The sequence below is a fragment of the Telopea speciosissima genome, chromosome 2 (genome assembly GCF_018873765.1).
Source record: "Telopea speciosissima isolate NSW1024214 ecotype Mountain lineage chromosome 2, Tspe_v1, whole genome shotgun sequence".
NCBI classification, from domain to species: Eukaryota; Viridiplantae; Streptophyta; class Magnoliopsida; order Proteales; family Proteaceae; genus Telopea; species Telopea speciosissima.
Window position 1 is genome coordinate 67,502,649 of NC_057917.1, and position 20,197 is coordinate 67,522,845.

Here is a 20,197-nt window from a genome sequence, read left to right on the forward strand (position 1 = left end):
TCAAAGGGGAACGAAATTTTGCTGCTACATGCTGGCACCCAAGGAAATGGAATCTTAAGGGGTATTTTTAAAAATACTAAAATCTAAAAAGATATTTATGAACCCAAAGGGAAAATGAATTATTCCATTTCCTTGAGTGCTAAGAGGCCGGGAGGGGGGGGGGGGGGGGAAGTCTTCCACAGACTTCTGTGATCGTATTGAAACTTGAGTCACCTTTGATACCTCCAAAGTTTAACTGTTTTTTTTTTTTTTTTTGCATACAAAGATCATTTTTCCTAAGAATGGGGAAATGAATTTACAAGGCCAAATTACCCAAAAGTAATATTTTTTTCCACACATACTATAATACTAGAGAAACTTCAATTTTTATCTATGTTAATTCTGCAACAAGATTCCTTTTGAAAACATTTGAATACAATGAAATGGAATCTTCAGATCGAAATTAGCAACCTATATGTGGAAATAGTTATTCCTCATCCCCTTACCTCCAACAATGGGTTCCTTGTTGACCGTAGCAGGAATGGGATCTTAGAAACTCACCTAGTTGTGAGTTGTGACACATGAGAGGATGAAGTGGCAACTCCGACCCTGGGATAGATAAGGCATTGATTTACAAAAATTTGGCCTAGTTAGGAACCCACAATCTAAGTCGGAGGAACAAGGCAACAAATCATAAAGGCAGAGAAGAGGGAATGTGTGTATGATGAGAAATGACACTTATAAAGATATATGGTGGATGATACAACTGCAACAACAATAGTAAACTAGCGATTAAATGACTATGTCAAATGCGGAACATAGTTTAACTTCCAACGGAGTGCACTAATCAGTTGCTCAAGTGAACAACTCAGTGGAGATAGCCTAGCTTTGGTGAGAGCTGAATCACACTGTACACTTAAAAAGAAAAATCCTTGCTCTAAAATATAGCATAGACCATGCAACTGATCTGCGAAATTCACTTTTGATAACTGCATTGAAGGAGGCATACTCTATTCTTGCAGTAACATGTAGCCAAAGGCTTAAGGCAGCTAATTACTCAAATTTGAGTTTTCCTTCTCCATAGAGATGACGCAAGCCAGCCTGTCACAGACCTGTAATAATAAAAGTTCCACAATTCTCTCCTAGAAATGAAATCTACAATTTAATGAAAATTCGAGGAAATCCTACTTTCTAGGGTTATTTACCTCTGCAAGCTGTTCATTGTTACCAAGATTATCTGTAGATGATCCATCATACCTAGACAGTAGACAAGAGAAGAAATCAGAAAAACCAGCTTTCCCTATCTAAGTTAGTGATGAGAATTCAACCAAAAAAAGTCAAATGCTCACCAGTGTCGCGGTATACCAGCTTCATCTCGAGCTGAATAGTTAAAGGGGCCTCTCAACTCCACATTGTACTCACTCAACAAGTCTAAGGGCCATTGTGGAAAGTCAATAAAACTAATATATGGTATCAAAGTTCAATATATAGACAATTCTTTTCTTTTCTTTTTTGGGTAAGAATTGTATAGACAATTCAATTAGATGGCCAGTTTAACCTTTAAAAGTTGAGCAAGGTATGCGTCCCATTTTCTTGCACACACAGACGAACCAGAACACACCAACTGCAACATGTGCAACCTCTTCTTCAGCAATTCTAGCCACAATATTTGAAGTCCTAAGATCTCCAAAGCCAACCAATTTCTGCACTAGACGTGGTCCAGCATCAAGCCCTCTGGCCTCCTAAAGATGGAAACAAAAAATTCTTCACATTTAAAATAAGCTAAAAGCACAAATCAACTAGAACAAAGTGTAACTCATCTGCATTGACAGTTCGTAAATAAGCAGAGGATAACTAGATATTTATTAATTGGAGAGGGTTTCTCTTCCGGGAGCGTACGCTATGCCGGCAGGAAACACCCACTCACAGCCCCCTCCTTTGGTATAGTTGAAGGTTGGAGGGGCTAGGGAGGTCATTACACAAGGGGAGTAGAGAGATAGATGCAGTTGTCCAGGGCATAGGGTATGCTCCTGGACAGAAAACATTGTCCCTTATTAGTTTTTGTCTTCTTTGGCTCTTCTTGCAAAGTGGGAATAAGATTTTTTTTTATACATAAATTAAGTTGAACATCAATTTCATGTTTGGGCTACAACATTTGTGAGAAGAAGGAAAACCTTAAAAAAAAGTTGTCAAGTTTTGCAGCAATTTTCAGTATGATTAAATAGAAAAAACCAAAAAGAGAACAAGAAAGCTGAAGCAAACACAAACACGAGGAAATATGGTTCTACTCATAGCTTACATCCACAAAGCATAATTGGATCATCCAATTCACTATGAAAAAAAAAGAGAGTACAAGAGAACATCAAGTTTCATCCAAACCTGAGCCCTAAACCTCCTTCGTGAATACACAAAGAACAAAAATATTCTCTCGCATACATCTTATATTCATAATTCATCTCCATACCAAAATCCAATGTGGCCTCCTAATAGCCCTAGACTACCCCAGAACCACACTGTTGAACTGTGAGTGTGCACGGAAGCACGTGTGTATGTAAGAGAGAGAGAGAGAGAGAACAGTTCCTAAATGACTTGAAGTAGTATACTATCAACTGAACACCAAGTGACAGGTACATAAGTTATCTTCACTAGCAGGTAGTATTCAGTTGTTAAAATAAAAGGAAAAGAAGAAGAAGAAGAGCACCTAGTTCTTGGGTGACATGCAGAACACAAATGTTAATTGTCTGAATTTTAGAAATGCAAATGCAGTAAAGATATGGAAAGACCTGGATTTTAAAATTCAACGATGATTAAAATATTTCTGTTAGTGGGTTCTATATAAATTGAACGTCCACAAAATATCATGTAACAAGAATTGGAAATGCCCCATGATTGAGCAAGTTAAGAAATTGAACAGAAAACCCAAGTTCTGGGGCTTGTCATGCACTAGGCAAACAGTAAGTACATAGCAATAGCCTGAATTTCAAAATTCAATGTAAAAAGAAGTAAGAAATGCCTCATAATAGAAGACCAAGTTAAGAAAAATGAACAGAAATCAGTCGACAAGGGCCTTGTTAGTACCAAGTTATTTTTGTAATTCACATAAATTTGGGATTGATTCATAGTTAGGGAGGCAAAGGATAAAAAACATGTAAGGATGTCAAACGTGAACCGAAACCGAAACAACCATTTAAAACCGAACCAAACCGAAACTAATTGGTTTGATTTTGAATATTAATCTTGGCTCGGTTGTGAACCCGTGCCGTGAGTTCCAAACCGATTAAAAAACCAATAAACCAAATAAAACCATAAACTGAATAGAAACCGGAAAAAAAAAAAAAAAAAACTGTAAACTGATAAACTGAATAGAAACCAAAAAACTAACCTTGGTTAGACCAATGCAAAACCATTACACCATAAAACTCTTCAATTTCGAGACTTTAAATTTCTGTTCTTTTTATATGTTAATTGTAGTTTTAAGCCTTTAAGGAATCCCAATGATTTTTGTAAACTTCATCTTCCTCAACGCTATTACAAAACTTATGGAACAAAACTGAATTCTAACTGAATAACCAAACCGATTTCAAACCAGATAACCAAAACCGAAATCAAACTTGGAAAATTGGAAGTGAATAGTATTTGGGTTGCTTTCGGTTTATACCTATTTCATTGTGAACCAAACCAAAACTGAACAGTTTAGCCAGAACTGAACCGATGAACACCCTTATGAACAAGGAGATGGAAAGCAACAACAAACTAGGGCAGAACATGGAAAGGGTGACAACTCTTAGAACCACATCCCCCCACTTGGCCCCCACCCACCCACCCACCCACGCAGTTTTATGTAGGGGTTCTTAACAGTAATTGTCCCTGAACGGTACTCCAAGCCTAAAATTATAAACAGAATCTCACTTCACAAAGTGTATGGCTTTATCGAATAATTCTTCCAAAATATCCAAGTCTGTAACAATATCATCCAAATAATCAACAACATACATCAGGAAAAGACAGCTTTAAGATATGGACCATATTTATTCTATATCAGTGCCAATTTTCGAAATGAAATCCTGCTCCAAAGCATTAGAGTACCTGAACTAAAGGAATCACTGCTAAACGGGCAGTGACGTCCCCAGAGGATTTCTCACACTCTCTCCAAAGCAAATTATGGGCAGGCATATCTCCATAACTAACCACAGAGAATGGAAATAAGGACAGTGAATAAGAGAAAGATGGTCTATGTGCATAAAAACTAGATTACTTTTCTTCTTACCTGAAGCCAAGTTCAGCTAATCTCTGGGAACACCAAGCAAAATGTCGACTCTCATCATCAGCAACATGTGCAAAATCAGCAAAAAAACCTTCTCCAAGTACTTCACTGAATGGAGAAAACCGGACAACCGTATCCCACGCCAAATCAATAGCATTAAGCTCCACATGGGCGAGATTGTGGAGCATATAAGCATTAAGGGGCAAACCCGAATTCTTGGGAGCTGGAATCTCCTTTGGCGACACCTAAATTAGCAGAAGCATTCTCTCATTTAACTGCGAACTAACTGAATAAACAGAGTTACCATGAGACCAACCAACAATTCAAAATAAACGGGACCCAGATAGTGAAATCATCGAACACTTGGTCTGTAATTAAAGTTCAAAAGGCCGAGAAAATACAAACCCATTGGATTCATGATAGAGCAGCCAAGTTCAAATTTAGTGATCAAATTGGAGGAAAAACCTAATCAAAAGTTCGGGGATCGTCGAAAGATTTAAGTATAAATCAGAGTCAAAAGGACGAACCAGTTGAGGTTTGGGCGGGCGAGCTGGTCGATCAGGTGGTTTAGAGACTCCAAGCGGGAGACCCTCGGAACGCCACCTCGAGTAGGCGAGATGGGAGAGCCTGGACTTGGTGAGAGGGTCGCTGGTGGAGAGAACTATAGTTCCGAGCTCAGCAAGAGAAGAGGCAGCTGCCATCGAATCGTCGTCAGCTTGGATTGATGACAAGGGAAGTGTTGGTGGTTGTTCTGGACCCTTGGATCCCCAGAGCCGGCTCTCGTTAAGTGAGCTTTCTCTCCAACTCTGGAGGCCAGACCATGCCTGGTACTGCGGGACGAAGGAAGATGAGAAGGCATTTACCCCGACTCTACGTGGTGGAAAGAGGGGTGAGAACAAAGCACATCGCAGAGACGCACAAAGCATCGTTTTCAGCTGCATTTGCTTCATTCAAGCTGTTGGGGCGGGGGGTGGATATGTGATATTGCCTATTGAGGGGGAGGAGAGAGAGAGAGTATGTAAGATTGCGAGAACGATTTCGTACGGATGGAATCCACTCACCCTATATTTATGTCCATTTTGAAGGGGGAAAAAAACGCCGCTTGATGGTGTTGCTGGTGAAACCTCATCTCATCTTAATTCAAGAAGTTATGGTCTGTTTTTCCCCAATACTAGGGTTTATCTATATTGAACTGCCCAAGACCTCATACTTATAAATTGGGAGGTTGGGAGGGGAGGGGAGTTGTTAAGAATCGTTATCCTCTCCTGTTACAGTACAGTGGCTATAATACATCGTGCGGTGCTATAACGTATCGTGCGGTGCTGCAAAGGCCAAGTGATACAACAGACCCCATATGATGCACATGACCTCTGCAACCACCGACAATGCATTACAACACCGTGCTACACTAGGAGGATAAAAATTGGGGTTGTTAGGGCTTTTATTTTAATTATTGAAAATTGTAGAAACTCACGTTATTGCTCCGCCTGGACGCGCAGCCCACCTTGAGTGAACCACATAAATTTGAGTTTTATATGTATGTGATCTCCTTTTTCGATTTGCGCTCAAGAAATGACCACCCTCTCACCCTATAAAATGAGAAACCCCCCTCCCGCAACACAGCCGATGCCCTTGTGCATTCCCTCATTAGCCCCTACGATGGTGCAGAGGCCACACTACCAAGCAGCACTCTTCCCTTTGCCTGTTTACCAAATTGGACTTTGTCCGAAGGATTGAAAGATGAAAGTAGTTCATTTTTGTTTGAAGCAGCTTCTAAGCGTCATTGGGAATAAACTATGACCGTGACCGATCCAGATTTCAACAGATCCAACACAGCCGATTCACAATCAAAACCCAAAAATTTCCCTATTTTTGAAACTGTGGACTAATTCTAGGGTTGTTGAAAGCCAATTCCCGCACCCCATTCCGATCCAAACCAGATCGGAATAGTCACTGTTCGATTCCACATTTTAAAATCTTGCTCAGCGTGCTTTTATCTGCAAGACTTATACAATGGTACTCCCCATTAAAAGATATTCCAAGTGTCATTCCTTGTTTTCTAAACACATTAGAGCCCAAGGTTATTCCACCATCGTACAGGATGATGCATTGATGGTAACTTTGTGTATTGGTATTGGTAGTGACTTTGATTTGCATTTTGCAACGATATCTGCTTCAGTCTTCACTTAATCCACCCTTCATCACCAACCTTTATTCCTGACTAGGCGAACTAGTTCTGCTCATCTGCTACATCCACCATTTCCTCTGTATTTTACAAGGTCATAATCACCATTTGCCGCCTGAAAACTCTCCCACATGGACTGGTGGTACACATGAGGAGATGCCCCTGCTTCAGTTGGAACTCTTTAGTTAAACTGGAAGAATTTCCTTCATCAAAAAGAAGGAAGAATTTATAGACAGTAGTACTGTATACTCTCATACGTGGATTTCCAACAATTGGAGAGGATGTGCTTCACTTGATCTCCAAACATTTACTGCTCTTCGTAGTTTGTACACGGCCACAGCGATTCAAGCTATTCCCCTTCATTCCTATGCCAGCTAGTCACTGTGACTAAATCTGGATGTTAAGTAGTCAAAGGTTGAGCCGTTCTAAAACAATGGAAGAACTAAAACAAGTTCACACTAACCTATAGAATATTTAGTATGACGCAATTACTCCATTGATTAGCATTACAGACATCAGTTCACCACCATATACAGACACTGCCAACAAACACTGAATTGCCAACTTTGCACACCTCATTGACCATGGTACTGCATATGAAGACCCAATCCTGAAAATTTTAATCCAACTCTTTCTCATTTGATTGCTAACAATTGCAGCCACCAATAAAATCAAGTATCAGTGATGCTGAGATGAGTAGCTGTAGTTAGCAATGTACATTTGCTACACAAACCAAACGAAACCAACCGTCACTAACTACCACTATCTGCTAAACATTATCATACAAGTCGTGTTGGAGGAGGAGAACCTGCAAACAATAAAGTTCCTAGTTATAGCAAGAATAAATTCAGTTAAAAGGTCATAGCCTTTCTGCAACTTGAAAACAAACACATCTGATGCAACAACCAGAAACACCATGTTCCAAGAGTCATCAAGGGTCACTAATTGTGCATTTTCTATATTACATCTGGTAAGTAAGCCACATAAAAAAATAGGTTAACACCAGTCTATCAGCATATAAAATTAACAAAGATACTAATATATAATAAAACATATCATCATTATTTTATGCTGGCTACGGATTGCATAGACCGGAAACTACCTTACTAGAAGAATGCATGTCCCCCCCTGAGTAAAAGTACAGAAAGCTGGAAATATGCAATGGTCACATACTTTGAGAAATAAAGGAAAGAAAGGTCATACTCAGCAAATTACATTACAATCTCATGACCATTGTACAATATTTACATGCGACTCACTGAGTTCTCATGTAAGATTTGAATTACTTAAAGTTCTACAGGTACTGGGGAGGACCAGGGATTCAAAAAATCACATCTGACAAGTACTTCTTTTACGTTTAATAATTAACGCATACACCGTCAGTGATGGCCAGAGCCAGTGCCTCCAATACCAAATCATGATCACCCCTACCATGTTTGACCTCTTTTCATAAAGCAGGCAAGGAATCTTATGACCAGAAGCATTATGACTGTAGGGAAAATGAAGACAATAAAGTTTCAACGGTGATGGTAGTTCAATCAGAAACCAGATACCTGCAGAAATGGTTGAGGTGTGAAGATAGTTATGCAAAAATATTAAGAGTGTACTCACAACTCAGGCCCAGTTGGCTAAACAACATCCAACATGGTGGAACTAAGGTCAACGGTTTTTGGTTTACAACTTGCACAAGACCCACACAGATTTATAAGCCTCCTTGGACAAGACCCACATAGATTACAGCTTGCACAAGACCCACATAGATTACAGCTTCAATGAGTTGTAGTTTCCCTCGTTGATGTAAACTATTGTTATGATCAATGAAAACAATTTCACTTAAGAATAAAATAAAATAAAGGAACCATCTTAAATGTCAGCTCCTCCCACCACCATCCCCTCCCCAGAAAAAAAAAGGGGTTGAGTATCTACACTAAATGTCAATCATAATCTAAGAATTTCTTTCAGCCTCCTCATGATCACAAAAAATAGTTTTCCATCTCAAGAAGTCCTACCGCATGATGCACAACTATGCGGAATAGCAATGATATTGTAACAATTAGAGACAGCTTACTTGCACCACAAAATATATGGTCAACAGTTCCACAGGAATCTGGTGCTGAAATAATGACCAAAGCCTTTTTGGTTAAACATTGAAATCTTCGATTTTAATTGGGCCTCCATCATAGTCGTCAGTGACTAGGCGACCCAAGGCGTTGGAAGGGCACCTAGGCGTGTAGTATATGACTATATGTAATATAGCAATGGTAATTTTATATAATCATGGTTATATACAACATAGATTATATTGAGATGGCTCAATCATCATAAGAAAGAATGTGATATAGAAGATGATGTTTCACAAAAAATTAAAATAGGACGGACGAAGTGGAGAGGTACGTCCGGAGTGCTTGTGTGATCGATGTATATCTTTAAAGCTTAAAGGAAAATTTCATATGACGGTCGTACGACTGGCTATGATGTATAGTGTGGAATGTTGGGCAGTTAAGAAACGTCGTATAGATAAACTAAGTGTAGCAGAGATGATGTATGATGCGAAATTTTGGGATGGATGTGTGGTAAAACTAGGAAGGATAAAGTAAGGTGACCGCATTAGAGCTGATTTGGGAGTTGCCCAGACACATGATAAGATCCAAGAAGGTCATTTGAGATGACATGGCCATGTTCAACTGAGACCTCGGGATGCATCAGTCTGGAGGACTGATTTTATTCAGATTGAAGGAGCTAAAAGAACTAGGAGCAGGCCTAAAAGACCCTAGGAGAAGTAGTGAGAAAAGAAATGCTTAGTTTAAGACTTGTTTCAAATATGACCTCGAATAGAGCTGATTGGAGGGCAAGGATCCATGTAGCCGACCTCTTTTCGTTGAGTTACGGCTGAGTTGTTGCTGTTGTATGGTTATGTGCAACATATAACAAACAAAGAATAAGATATTATATAAGCATATTCATCAAAAAACAAAACAATAAACATAAATCAACGTAAACTCGTTTTTATCACAGAAATGGAAAAGCTTCAATTATATGATGAGGTTCAAGTGCTCAACTTGTCCACTCTCAAATGCTTGTTATCTTCCCTACCCAACCCACTCCTCTTTGCTCCCTTCTCTTAATTATTTATTTATTTTGTGGGTTGGGGGTGGGGGGGGGGGGGGGACACTAATTAAGAAAACTAGTGCTTAATAATGTCTTAGCAATCATACTATCAGAATATCATTAATCATTTCAATGTTTAAATCGCAAGAGCATATAAAAATATGAAAAAGGAAACACTAACACCAGAATACTGAAGATACGGTTTACATGCTGTGTATTGATTGTTAGCTACTAGTAGAAATTCTGCGGGATTTACAACATAGGGCCAACATTACAAGTAGCAAAATAAAATCCAGCCAGCAACTATGACAATGCCAACCAGAAACAGTGATGTCATTCAACAAATAGCTGACTACAAATCAACAATATTAGCTGTTAGAGAAAGATCCAATATGGTTGGAATTCTACTTGGAGCCAAGCATTCAAGGACACTGAACTTTTCACTTGGCCTGCTCCAAAAGTTTCCATGGTCGCATAGAAGTAACGTTCCCCCAAATAAACAACAAAACTCAATCCAAAAATTTCCTTCTAAGAATTAATGACCAAAATAGATTCACAATTTTTTTAAAATTTCTTGTTTTGGTAGAAAAACCAAACTTGCTGCTATAAGGAACACTTCTAAGGATGTGCCTTGAGTATTGTGCTTACATGGGGAATTTACAATACATGAGGGGTACATATGTTCATAGAGTCTTGAAAGTTCCCAGCCATCCATAGAACACTTCTTTGACTTGAAAATTTCCATGCAGAATCATATATCATTAAAATCTTTTTGTGGCTATCATCTATCTAGGAGAATCTTGGCTGTGGTCTGGTAGTATATCAATAATGAGGGGGAAGAGAACACAGCCTGGTCGCGTGGCCCCTGCACCAGCACAGGGGCCAATGAGGGGACATGCGCAGGGGCATCGACCAAGAGGGATTTTTCATTTTGAAGGGAGGCAGTGCTGTCATTTCAGGTGGCTATGTCTGGCACAGGCTGCAGACGACCAGGAAGCCTTTTTCCCCCCCATGATGAGGAGAGTATCTTCCTCTTGTTGAATGTGAGGATATTGCCAGTTTAAGTGCCCGCAATAGAAACTGTCAAGCTCAAGCCTCTTTGACAATACTAGTACAACAGAAGTGTAAAGAGTAAGTAAACAAACACTCTTCATCTTGAAAAAGCTCTCATCCACCTGTTTGGTGTGGCTTACTCTGAGATGAACAACTGAAATTTAGTTTGCGGAAGTCGTAGTGGTGATTCATTTGAGTTTCATTTGCATGGTACATTATTTGGTCAATATTTACACTTGTGGATGGATTCTTTAAGTTAGACTTAATTGATTCTTCTTCTGCATCTACTTTTATGGCTAATGTTAATAATGATTTTGAATCAATCACTTGGCATGTTAGACTAGGACATATATGGTGAGATAGGATGACCAGGTTAGTTAGAGAAGGCCTCCTTGGCTTACTCGCTAAGGTCAACCTATGTACATGTGAGCCTTGTCTAGCAGGTAAGGCTCATCGGAAGACTTTCAAAAAGGCAGTCCAATCTATGCAACCCCTAGAGCTTGTCCACTCAGACATCTGCGAACTGATGAATGTGAAGGCACGCCATGGCGTCTCTTGCTCCTTTACATTCATAGATGACTATTCGCAATACGGTTATGTTTACCTAATCGCTCACCACTGCGAGGCATTAAATTGCTTCAAATGCTTCGTAGCAAAGATTGAGAATCAACAAAGCAAGAGTTTAAAGACTCTGCGTACTGACCAAGGACACAAATATCAATATGATTAGGTTAAAGAATTAAATGAGGAGAAAGGGAGTTGCACGCAATTGTCTATTCCTTACACCCCGTAACTAAATGGTGTAGCGAAAGAAGGAATAGGACATTTTTAGATATGATTAGGTCGATGATGGCGCAAGCCAACCTCCCAATATCTTTCTGGTGGGACGCTCTCTTGACTGTTGCCTACATCCTTAACCGGGTACCCTCACAGACAATTCCTTCCACCCCCTAAGAATTATGGAAACGCACAAAACCCAACTTAGGGGATATGAGGGATGTGCAGGTTATGTTCACAACACCTCCCATAAGTTTGGGAAGCTTGGCAGTAGAGCTAAGAAACACATCTTTATTAGATATTCTGGCAGCTCGAAGGGTTACGTTATGTATGGTGAACACCCAGATGGAGGAATGACAGAGATAAGAGTCCCGCAACATCGATTTTATTGAGACTGTTTTTCTTAGCTTAAATGACGCTAGCAGGGATCTTGACCTCTTCGAGATAGAAGATGATGAAAACATCTCACCTACTCTTGGCGGGGCAGGGAAGTAACTCATCTTGTAATCGCCAGAAAGGGTGAAGGTGATCATCAACCTAGTGGGAGCATAGCAGCTAGTGGGAGTGTACCATTGGATAATCAAGATTCCTTGCACGTAGGATAGTAACATTTTACTGATTTCTATTTTGGTTCCTCTTCTTCATGCTTCGATCTACATCACTTTCTAATTGTTTTCTCTAATTCTAATTTGTTTCTAGTTACTAGTCTATGAGTTATTTACTGCTATTCTCTAGTTTCTAATTCTGTTCTGGTAGTCCCTATTTTCTATATTCACTTTCCACGTAAGTTCTCTATTTACTAAATCAATTCACTCACTTTCTATTTTGGTTTCTTTTGCTATTCTTCACTTTAGTTGCTGTTTTCTATTGTTTATAACCTTAAGTTTCTAACTTTCAGTAACTTTCTATTTTCATAACTCCTTGATATCTTCCAATCTAACTGTTGGATTCATTTATAATTTTGGCAAACTATTCCATGAATCTAAAAGGCATTGTGGCCAGAGTTGCAACCAGATCTGATCACCCTAAACCAGGTTACTGGTTTGTTGCTAATTAGGGTTATTATTGAACTTGCTGTCCTAGATCACTGCTGGTTATTCTAATCCCAGCTTTTGTGTAATTAGATAGCCATCAATTTGGTAGCAGAGCCACTACGTTGATGGGACGATATCAAGGGTAGCTGAATTCTAGCTCCGATTGAAGGATATGATCATACGGATCTGAATTAGCATCACTAAAAAACTCATGGACGAGTTTTTTTTTTTTTTTTTTCAAGACACGGAGAGTTGACGTAGTTCAGAAGTACAAGAAGGCCAGTAACAAAGCAGGCCATTTGACTGGACCAAGAGTGGACTATATGTTTAATTTTGAGAGTCCAATGAATATGGGCCATGGGCTTAGTATTTTTGGGATTCTATTGTCTATAAGCCCAAGGGATTTAAGTCTTATACGGGATTAAATAGTTAGTTTCTATTTTGTCAAGGTTCTAGAATAATTTCTATTTTGAAGAAGACTTCAGTTGTACAGGATTCTCCCTACTATACACAGGGGTTCCTATTTTGTATGTTTCCATAAAATTATAATTAAAGAGTAGGGGCTCATACCCACTACCAACAATTTGAACAATTTGCTAAGCTTATGCTTGCTGATTTCTGTGAGATTCAGAACTCCTTTGCTGTGAAATGCAGTGAAGCCCTAGGTGGGATGCCAAATTGGACTGGTGAGATGCTAATCAAGTTCTAGGTGGGAAGCCTAGTCCATATCCTTCATCTTCTATCTTATATCTTATTTTTTTTTTCTTTCTCCCTATCAATTCCTATCATTGCTAGCAGCATTCTACATAGTTTGAACATTGTGGCAACACCTTTCTTTGCCTTGTTTCTAGTATTCCTTCTAGTTACTATTTTGCACAACACTTGCTATTATATTTGCACTACTTTCTAATTCCTTTCTCTAGTTTCTATTTTGGTTCTAGTTTCTAATCTGTGATTTATTTACTAGTGTTCTCCAGTTTCTAGTTCTGTTTTGAAGGTTTCTATTTTATATATTCAATATACTTGTTGGTTCTCCAGTTGCTAAATCCATTCACTCACTTTCTATTTTGGTTTCTCTTGCTATTCGCCACTTGAGTTGCTGTTTTCTAATTTTTAGTAACTTTCTCTTTTTATAACTCCTTGATATCTTCCAATCTAACTATCAGATTCACTTCTAATTTTGGCAACCTATTTCGTAGATGATACATCTAAAAGGCCTTGTGACCAGAGTCGAACCAGGTTACTGGTTTGTTGCTAATTATGGTTATTATCCAACTTGCTGTACTAGATCACAGCTAGTTATTCTGATCCCAGCCTTTGGGTAATTAGATAGCCATTAAGTTCCCTTCATTTTCTTTAAACTTGCAACCAGATGGAGCCTAAGGAATAAGAAATCAAGATGTTAATGTATAGTGCTACCTTCCCCTATGATGTCAAGAAACCTTCTCTGAAATCACATAAATACATAATACAACAACAACTGAAGAATGGAGCTCTGCCCTTGAAGAATCACCCTCACCAATCAGATCTTAACTTAAACCAACAACCTCCCAAAAAGCTGACCAAGTCCTCAGCTTTCACTGCCATCGTATATGACAGCTCTGCATAGTTTTCAAACACTATATGGTTTCATTTTAAGCCGATACACTAAGCCACCACTGCTAGAAAAGCATTTCAAATTCTGTGGGACTTGCTAACCATGCCTGAACAGGCCAGCAATGAAGCAACTCATAAACTTCCTCAACATAAGCAAACATACATCCTTGAATGAGCAACATAAGAGAATCGATGCATGGACTCCACAGTCCCTGTGACTGTGAGACAGAAGTCAAATATTGGAATGATGTGGCCCTGGGAGACTAAATAATCCATGGTAAGGATATGATCTGAGGAGGCTGCCAATGGAAAAGATAGACAGGGATGAGGCATCAGATAATGTAGCGAGCTGAGGAGGGTATAAAGATATGATTTGTCCACAGGTCTGCTGCTTTCATGTTAAAATCTCAGACCTATGGTTGCTTGAGCTCTCAAACCACCTTTTCCCCAGCTGCTGAGGGTTTGGGAGAAAAGTATAGAAGCTTAAGCAGGTGGAGAAACTCATGGTTGTTCTAGTTCCTTCAAAGAGATGCTGACCATATTTTCTCATTAGCAATGCCCAAATTGTAGCCAGTAACAAACATAAGTTTATAATGGGCCAACTTGAAGAGATCCAGGAACAGAACTTGAAAAGGATGCTCTCAGCAACATAAATCTTCCAAAACATTGTGTCTTTACCATTTCCAACCATGAGAACCTGAAGAAGTGTCCATCTGTCTCCTGATGCCACTACAAAAGCTAATGCCATGGCTAGATCATACTTCCAAGCAGTCCCACCAGCTAGAGAGCCCCATACTTCTATGCAGTTATATAATGCTGAAGAAGGGTAGACTAATTAAACACCACTGCCACTTACAGTTCTGATCATTAATTCAGTGTTCCTAAGCCCAAGGCATTCCAAGCCTCTTAAGATTACACAGTTTCCAACTAATAAGTTGATAATTGATGTGCTCTTCCATCCAACTTAGGAAGCCTTGTTGAAACTTCTCAAACTCACCAGTAATTGAGGCTGATACGGTAACAAGCAATAGATAATATGTAGAGAGATCACCTTACACAGAGAAGGTTCCCAAAATGTCCTTTATCCGGTACTCTAGGCAAGTGGCTAGATCATCCAAGTTGGAGACGTCCCCAATCCTGAAGATCTCACCTTTAGGAAAAGTTAAGATGATACTCAAAGACTGACAGGAAAAATCTCAAAGCATGCCACAAACATCCAAAACTGTGTTATGAATCTCTACAGAGAACCCACAGATCATCAGCAAACTGACAGAATACCTTTTGGCAATACTACTACAACACAGGGTGCAACTTAATTGCCCTTTTCGTAGGTTAACAGAAGCAGAAGTACAGCAATTTGTATCCTTTGAACATACACAAGGGCACACATTGGCTCCACCTATAGATTGCATGGTATCCTTGACTGCTGGCAAGTAAGACCTGTAACTAAACTGTCTCCTACACATCCCTGTTATCACAATCCTAGGAGGTATTTGAGATTCTTTGGATATAATAACCTGCAATTGTTGTTTTCAATTAGAACTAATGCATTCATTTTTCTTCTTCATGCCAAAAATCATTTCATGAACATAGAGAACTGCACCAATCTCACACGATTTCCTACTTGGACATCAGTGTCTTTTGTTACACGAAAGCTATCAAGGTGTTGAGTAATTATCACATCAATGTTGACACAACATGTCAGTTTAGTCACCATTTGCATGATAAATAGTTCAGTCACGTCAGAATGGACCAACCACAAACTGTCAGAATGAACCAACCATAAGCCGCAACTGACGAGGAACAAACTCCGTACAGACCAACATTTTCAAGGTCAGAGTTGACAATATATATCATAAACTTTAACTAGGGAAATTAGCAATAAAATGAGCAATTATCCAATCGTTGGTTTGCATCACCATCTAACCATACTGAGACATTCACAACAGCAATTCAGGACGTGAAAGCAAACCCAATGCCTTTTCCACAAAGATTAAAGTAAGATATATGAGTATTGTTTATAGATTTCATGAACCAGGATAACTGGCCAGAATCAAATCATCGAAGTTCCATTCAAGATAAAAAAAAAAAGACAATCAAGAGTCCAAGCACACAATATCAGTCATAAAATGTAAGTGTTTCAATAAACAATTCACAAAGAAGTTATGTGATAAAACAAGAGTCACAAATCAATGATATTCCAAAATGGCAAATCTACCTGAATTGAATCCATTTAAGTCCTTGGGGAATGTCCCACGTCAGATCCAAATGCAGAGGAACTTTCACTATCAGAATCTGTAAAATACAGCTCGGAATGAGTGAAACATCCAGTTAATACCGCCCATGAAGGTGAAGAAAATATAAAAAAAAGACCCCTCAATCAGCATCATATTCAATTGGATATGTTTCAAAATAACCCTAACCAATTAAACAACAAATTAAGTTAAATTTTGTTAGTATTACCACTTGAAGAGGATCCAGAGTCACTGCTAGAGCTGCTTGAACTACTTGATCTACTCGCATTATCCCCTTGCTTTTCTGCTTGGACAGGTGAGAAAGAGGAAACAATCTTCTCATCTGCGAAAATTGGCCACATAGTTCCAGTGATTGTGAGTTAATGAACCAGATAGCCATTCACATAAATATTGGACTAAAAATTGGAATCCAACTAGAATGGCTTCTAAAAAATTTACCTCTTTTAGGTTCTGTGGGTGCTTCAATCATTGTTGTGACTGGATTCTGTAACGATTAAAGATATTTAAAAAAAAATAGAACTGAACTTCCATCAAGGAAGAAGATTGAAAATCATAAAAGTTGTGATTTTGTTTTGCAAAAGTAAAAGTTATGATTCGGGGGTGTACCATTTCCTGTACATTGTGTTCTGCCTCAGCTCTTGCTTGAATGGCAAGTTCGGCTTTTCTTTTATACTTGCTCAGACTCTTCTTGTAGTTGGTTACAAACCTATCAAGTTCCCATAGAGTTTCTGCATCAACGCTATCAATGTCCACTTCAATCTCATCGTCATGCTGGCACAGTGATGAGTTCCTCTTCTTAATAATCTGGACAATGTTGTCCAGCTTTTCCGAAGGCAAACTCTGAAGATTTGTGCTGAGTCTTTGCTTCTCCTCATACGTCATGTCCCTTTTGTGGGGATCCTTTGCCTTAGGCTTCTTTGGTGCAGGAGTCCGACCTGGACCTGGAGGGGCAAAGTTTGAAGGTTTCAAGTTAGAATCAACTGGAGGTGTTGTTGATTCTAATCTATCAAGAGTTCTTCTCATCTCAGGATGCAGTGGAGGTGGAAGGGCCTTCCTCCAGGTACGGGTAGGAAGAGCAGCATCATAGTGAGTTCCAAACCTTGAATTAAGATTGAGTTCAGCCTCTACAACTGTCCAGTTGTCTTCAAATATCTTTAAAAGCTGCTCCGCCATAACATAAACATCCTGCCCTTTCGGGTTATATGTCATGGCATTGCGGAATGTAAGTCTCACATCCTCTGCAATCTCCCAAGGAGACTTGTACCGGTTCTTAAGCAACCTCGATTTCACTGTGCCCAAGTCCATTGGATGCTTGATAATGGTATAGTAGTCATGGAGTCCAAGCCCCTTCACGTCCACAGGAGTATTAAACACCCAACCATGCTTGTGCTTCATTAATTTGGCGAGCAAATTACTGCAACTCTTGAACACCTGACTGGAATACTTGTCCACTCCAAACCCCTGAAACCCGTATTCCCCATCTCGACGTTTCTTACCATTAGACTTCGACTTTTTGTGGCTGTCTGGAGGTGGGAATTTCTCCTTCCCAAGCACAAAGTCAGAATTCCGATAGTACTGGTTCGCCTTCGGAGTCCTCTTCTCTTTCTCAACAACATCGCTTACTCCCTGGCTATTCTCCACCACTGAGACACTAAGCTGGTGCAACGGTCTCAACTCGTGATGACCCACTGAACCAACCTCAGAATTTATCCTCTTCGTGCTACAGTTGTCCGCAGCATCATTAGTGGACAGCTGAGAGTGACTGTACCCACTACCGGAGAAGCCAGTGTACTGCACTTCCCTGGCTTCAAGCTTCTTCACCAGAGTCCGAACCTGATCTAGCTCGTTCGCAAGCTTCCGCCGGAGCTCTCGCATCTCCTGCTTCGACCTAGAAGACAAGTTAATCGTGACACCATTCTCCAACCTGGGGAAAACCGCGCGGATGGAGCCATTACCGGACGGTGGTTCAGGACTATTGGGAGCAGCGGATTGACGACGATTCAGGCTCGACGAATCATCGGAAGCGGCATCGAAACGAGTTAGGAGCTGCTGCTGAGAAGTGTTACCGTCTTCAATAGCCGCGGTCTGAGAGGGTTGCCGTTGATGTGCGTTCTCAGAACCCTTGTTGTGAGCCTTTCTGGTGTAAACTTTGCCATCACCCCATCTATGCTTGTCTCGAGAACCATCACCGCCTCCCCCGACTATAGACCCCGAAGCCATACATACGTTTTTTCGAATCAAAACCCTAGAATTCACCGATCAGTTTGGGAAGGGAACCGAAACCCTAATAAATCTTTTTTTTTTTTCTTCCGGCCACAAAATAATGTCTTGGGATTAGGGTTCCGTGAATCCGCCGGGGAAGAGGAGGATGTGATTTCGGGTGGAAAAGCCCTAACAAGGCGACAGAAAGGACAGAAAAACGATACTTTTACTTGCAGGTGGAAAGGCTTTTTAGGGTTTCCGATCTGATGTCCTTCTCCCTGAGTCCAGGTACGGTTTCTCCCAATTTGATAAGTTCATTTCGAGGACTTTTTCGGATTTTGGGATGGAAAAGACTGTTTGGCCTCTAACGGTAAAAAAAATTTTTTGATAAAAAAGTAATAAATCATCAATCGCGTCATTATTCCAGATTCACTCCTCAGTTACTCGTGTTTGCTCTTCGGAATGTGGAACTATAGAAAAGAGTGAAGGCGGTGATTACTTCACCCTTGTCAAATCAATATTTGAAGGTATCTAAGGATTTTTTTTTTTTTTTTTTTTTTTTTTGGGTTAACTATCTAAGGATATTTATGTCAATAGGCATGAGAGTGAGTGCAATTGTGCACTTTTTAGAGAACGAAAAAACAGAAAATTACAACCAGAAGGAATATAAATTGTATTTTACATCAAAAGTCTGCTTCTTTTTTTTTTTTTTTTTTTTTGGGTAAAAAAAGTCTGCCTCTTGCGTCTTGCAGAAATGGTGAGATCATTTGGATATCTCAATCTAACCAATCAACCAAGTCCTCAAATCAGTCCAGATAGCCAAATTGATGTCATCCCATTCTCTTCGGCATCCAGGGTTTTAGTAATCAGTATTAGTATTGGTATTGGTATCGGTCATAGCTGTTATCGATTCAGATCCGTTCAGATCAAATTGATTTACCCTTGTTTTCTTTAAATTTTTTTGTTTTTTAAATTTGCACCCTTGTCCATTCAGATCCATTGATACGGGATCGGTCAGGATTCGGTATCAGTCTCCATCAATATATATCGATATATATCGATTGATACAATCGATCTGATACTGATTCCTCAAACCACGTCAGCCTCTTTGTGCTATCCCTATGTATCCAAAGTCCGCATAAGCAAAGATAAAAGTTTGATGATAAATTTCAATACAAACCCAGCTTGCTTCACTAGATTCAACAATGAAACTTCCATCACGTATTAAAATAATGGCATCATGGTGTGCAAGTCCAAGGTAATCTGTTGGTGATAGATTTAAATTTGGGGTAGTTGGCTGAGTAGAATGAGAGAACAAGAACCTTCTTCCTCTAAGAGTGCGTTTGGTAACGTTCAGAACAGTTCTTTTGTTCAAAAAAAATGAAAAAGTGTTTGGTTTTGCGGTTCATTTTTTCGTTCTTTTAGAACGAACCGGAGGTCTTGAGTACCAAAAGAACATTCTTTACAGACCGTCTCGAAGACGGTCTGCAAAGAACAAAGAACAAGACGCAACGAACAAAGTCACAAAACACGGGTAAGACTGTAAGACCTTTAAGGTGGCTTGTATGAGAAAGAAACCTGAAAATGTACCATGCAAAAGAATGGACATTGAATTGGAAGAGAAATTGTCGTGTTTACCTGGCAAAAGGTAAAAAGATCTTGATCTAAAATCCATCTGTTAATGTTGAACATAATGTGGATTAGAAGAATAATGAAAAAAACAAAAAAATACATTGGTTTCTAG

At 39.5% G+C, this 20,197-nt stretch overlaps 2 protein-coding genes across 9 annotated transcripts in view; both read right to left on the minus strand.

The window, feature by feature from the left end:
• The window catches only part of LOC122650246 (transcription factor GTE4-like), a 30,171-nt gene extending 11,590 nt beyond the window's left edge, over nt 1-18,581 (minus strand). Inside the window, exons 1-6 of one of the 7 annotated variants that reach the window (XR_006331401.1) lie at nt 16,858-18,580; nt 16,690-16,735; nt 16,460-16,573; nt 16,215-16,291; nt 7,314-7,395; nt 2,489-2,492 (exon numbers count right to left, since the gene is read on the minus strand). Coding sequence is in view for 6 of the 7 variants with exons in the window: in XM_043843605.1 (XP_043699540.1) it covers nt 16,230-16,291; nt 16,460-16,573; nt 16,690-16,735; nt 16,858-18,471 (1,836 nt within the window). In the remaining variant the exon portion in view is untranslated. Of the gene's footprint in view, nt 1-2,488; nt 2,493-6,901; nt 7,237-7,279; nt 7,432-15,096; nt 15,147-15,236; nt 15,514-16,213; nt 16,292-16,459; nt 16,574-16,689; nt 16,736-16,857 lie in introns of those variants that run through there. The other 6 variants (XM_043843605.1, XM_043843603.1, XM_043843600.1 and 3 more) reach the window with 6 other exon arrangements.
• On the minus strand, nt 952-5,202 carry LOC122650247 (uncharacterized protein HI_0077). Of its 2 annotated transcripts, none has more exons than XM_043843607.1 (7): nt 4,771-5,202; nt 4,247-4,488; nt 4,066-4,162; nt 1,538-1,721; nt 1,329-1,410; nt 1,185-1,236; nt 952-1,091 (listed from the first exon to the last, which is right to left on the minus strand). In XM_043843607.1, exons 1-7 carry the CDS (start codon nt 5,191-5,193, stop codon nt 1,029-1,031), a joined length of 1,143 nt encoding a protein of 380 aa, XP_043699542.1. In that variant the 5' UTR covers nt 5,194-5,202; the 3' UTR covers nt 952-1,028. The 2 variants fall into 2 exon arrangements, with proteins under 2 accessions (XP_043699542.1, XP_043699541.1); XM_043843606.1 differs by having other exon boundaries at nt 1,168-1,236.
• Nucleotides 18,582-20,197: the final 1,616 nt, after the last annotated feature.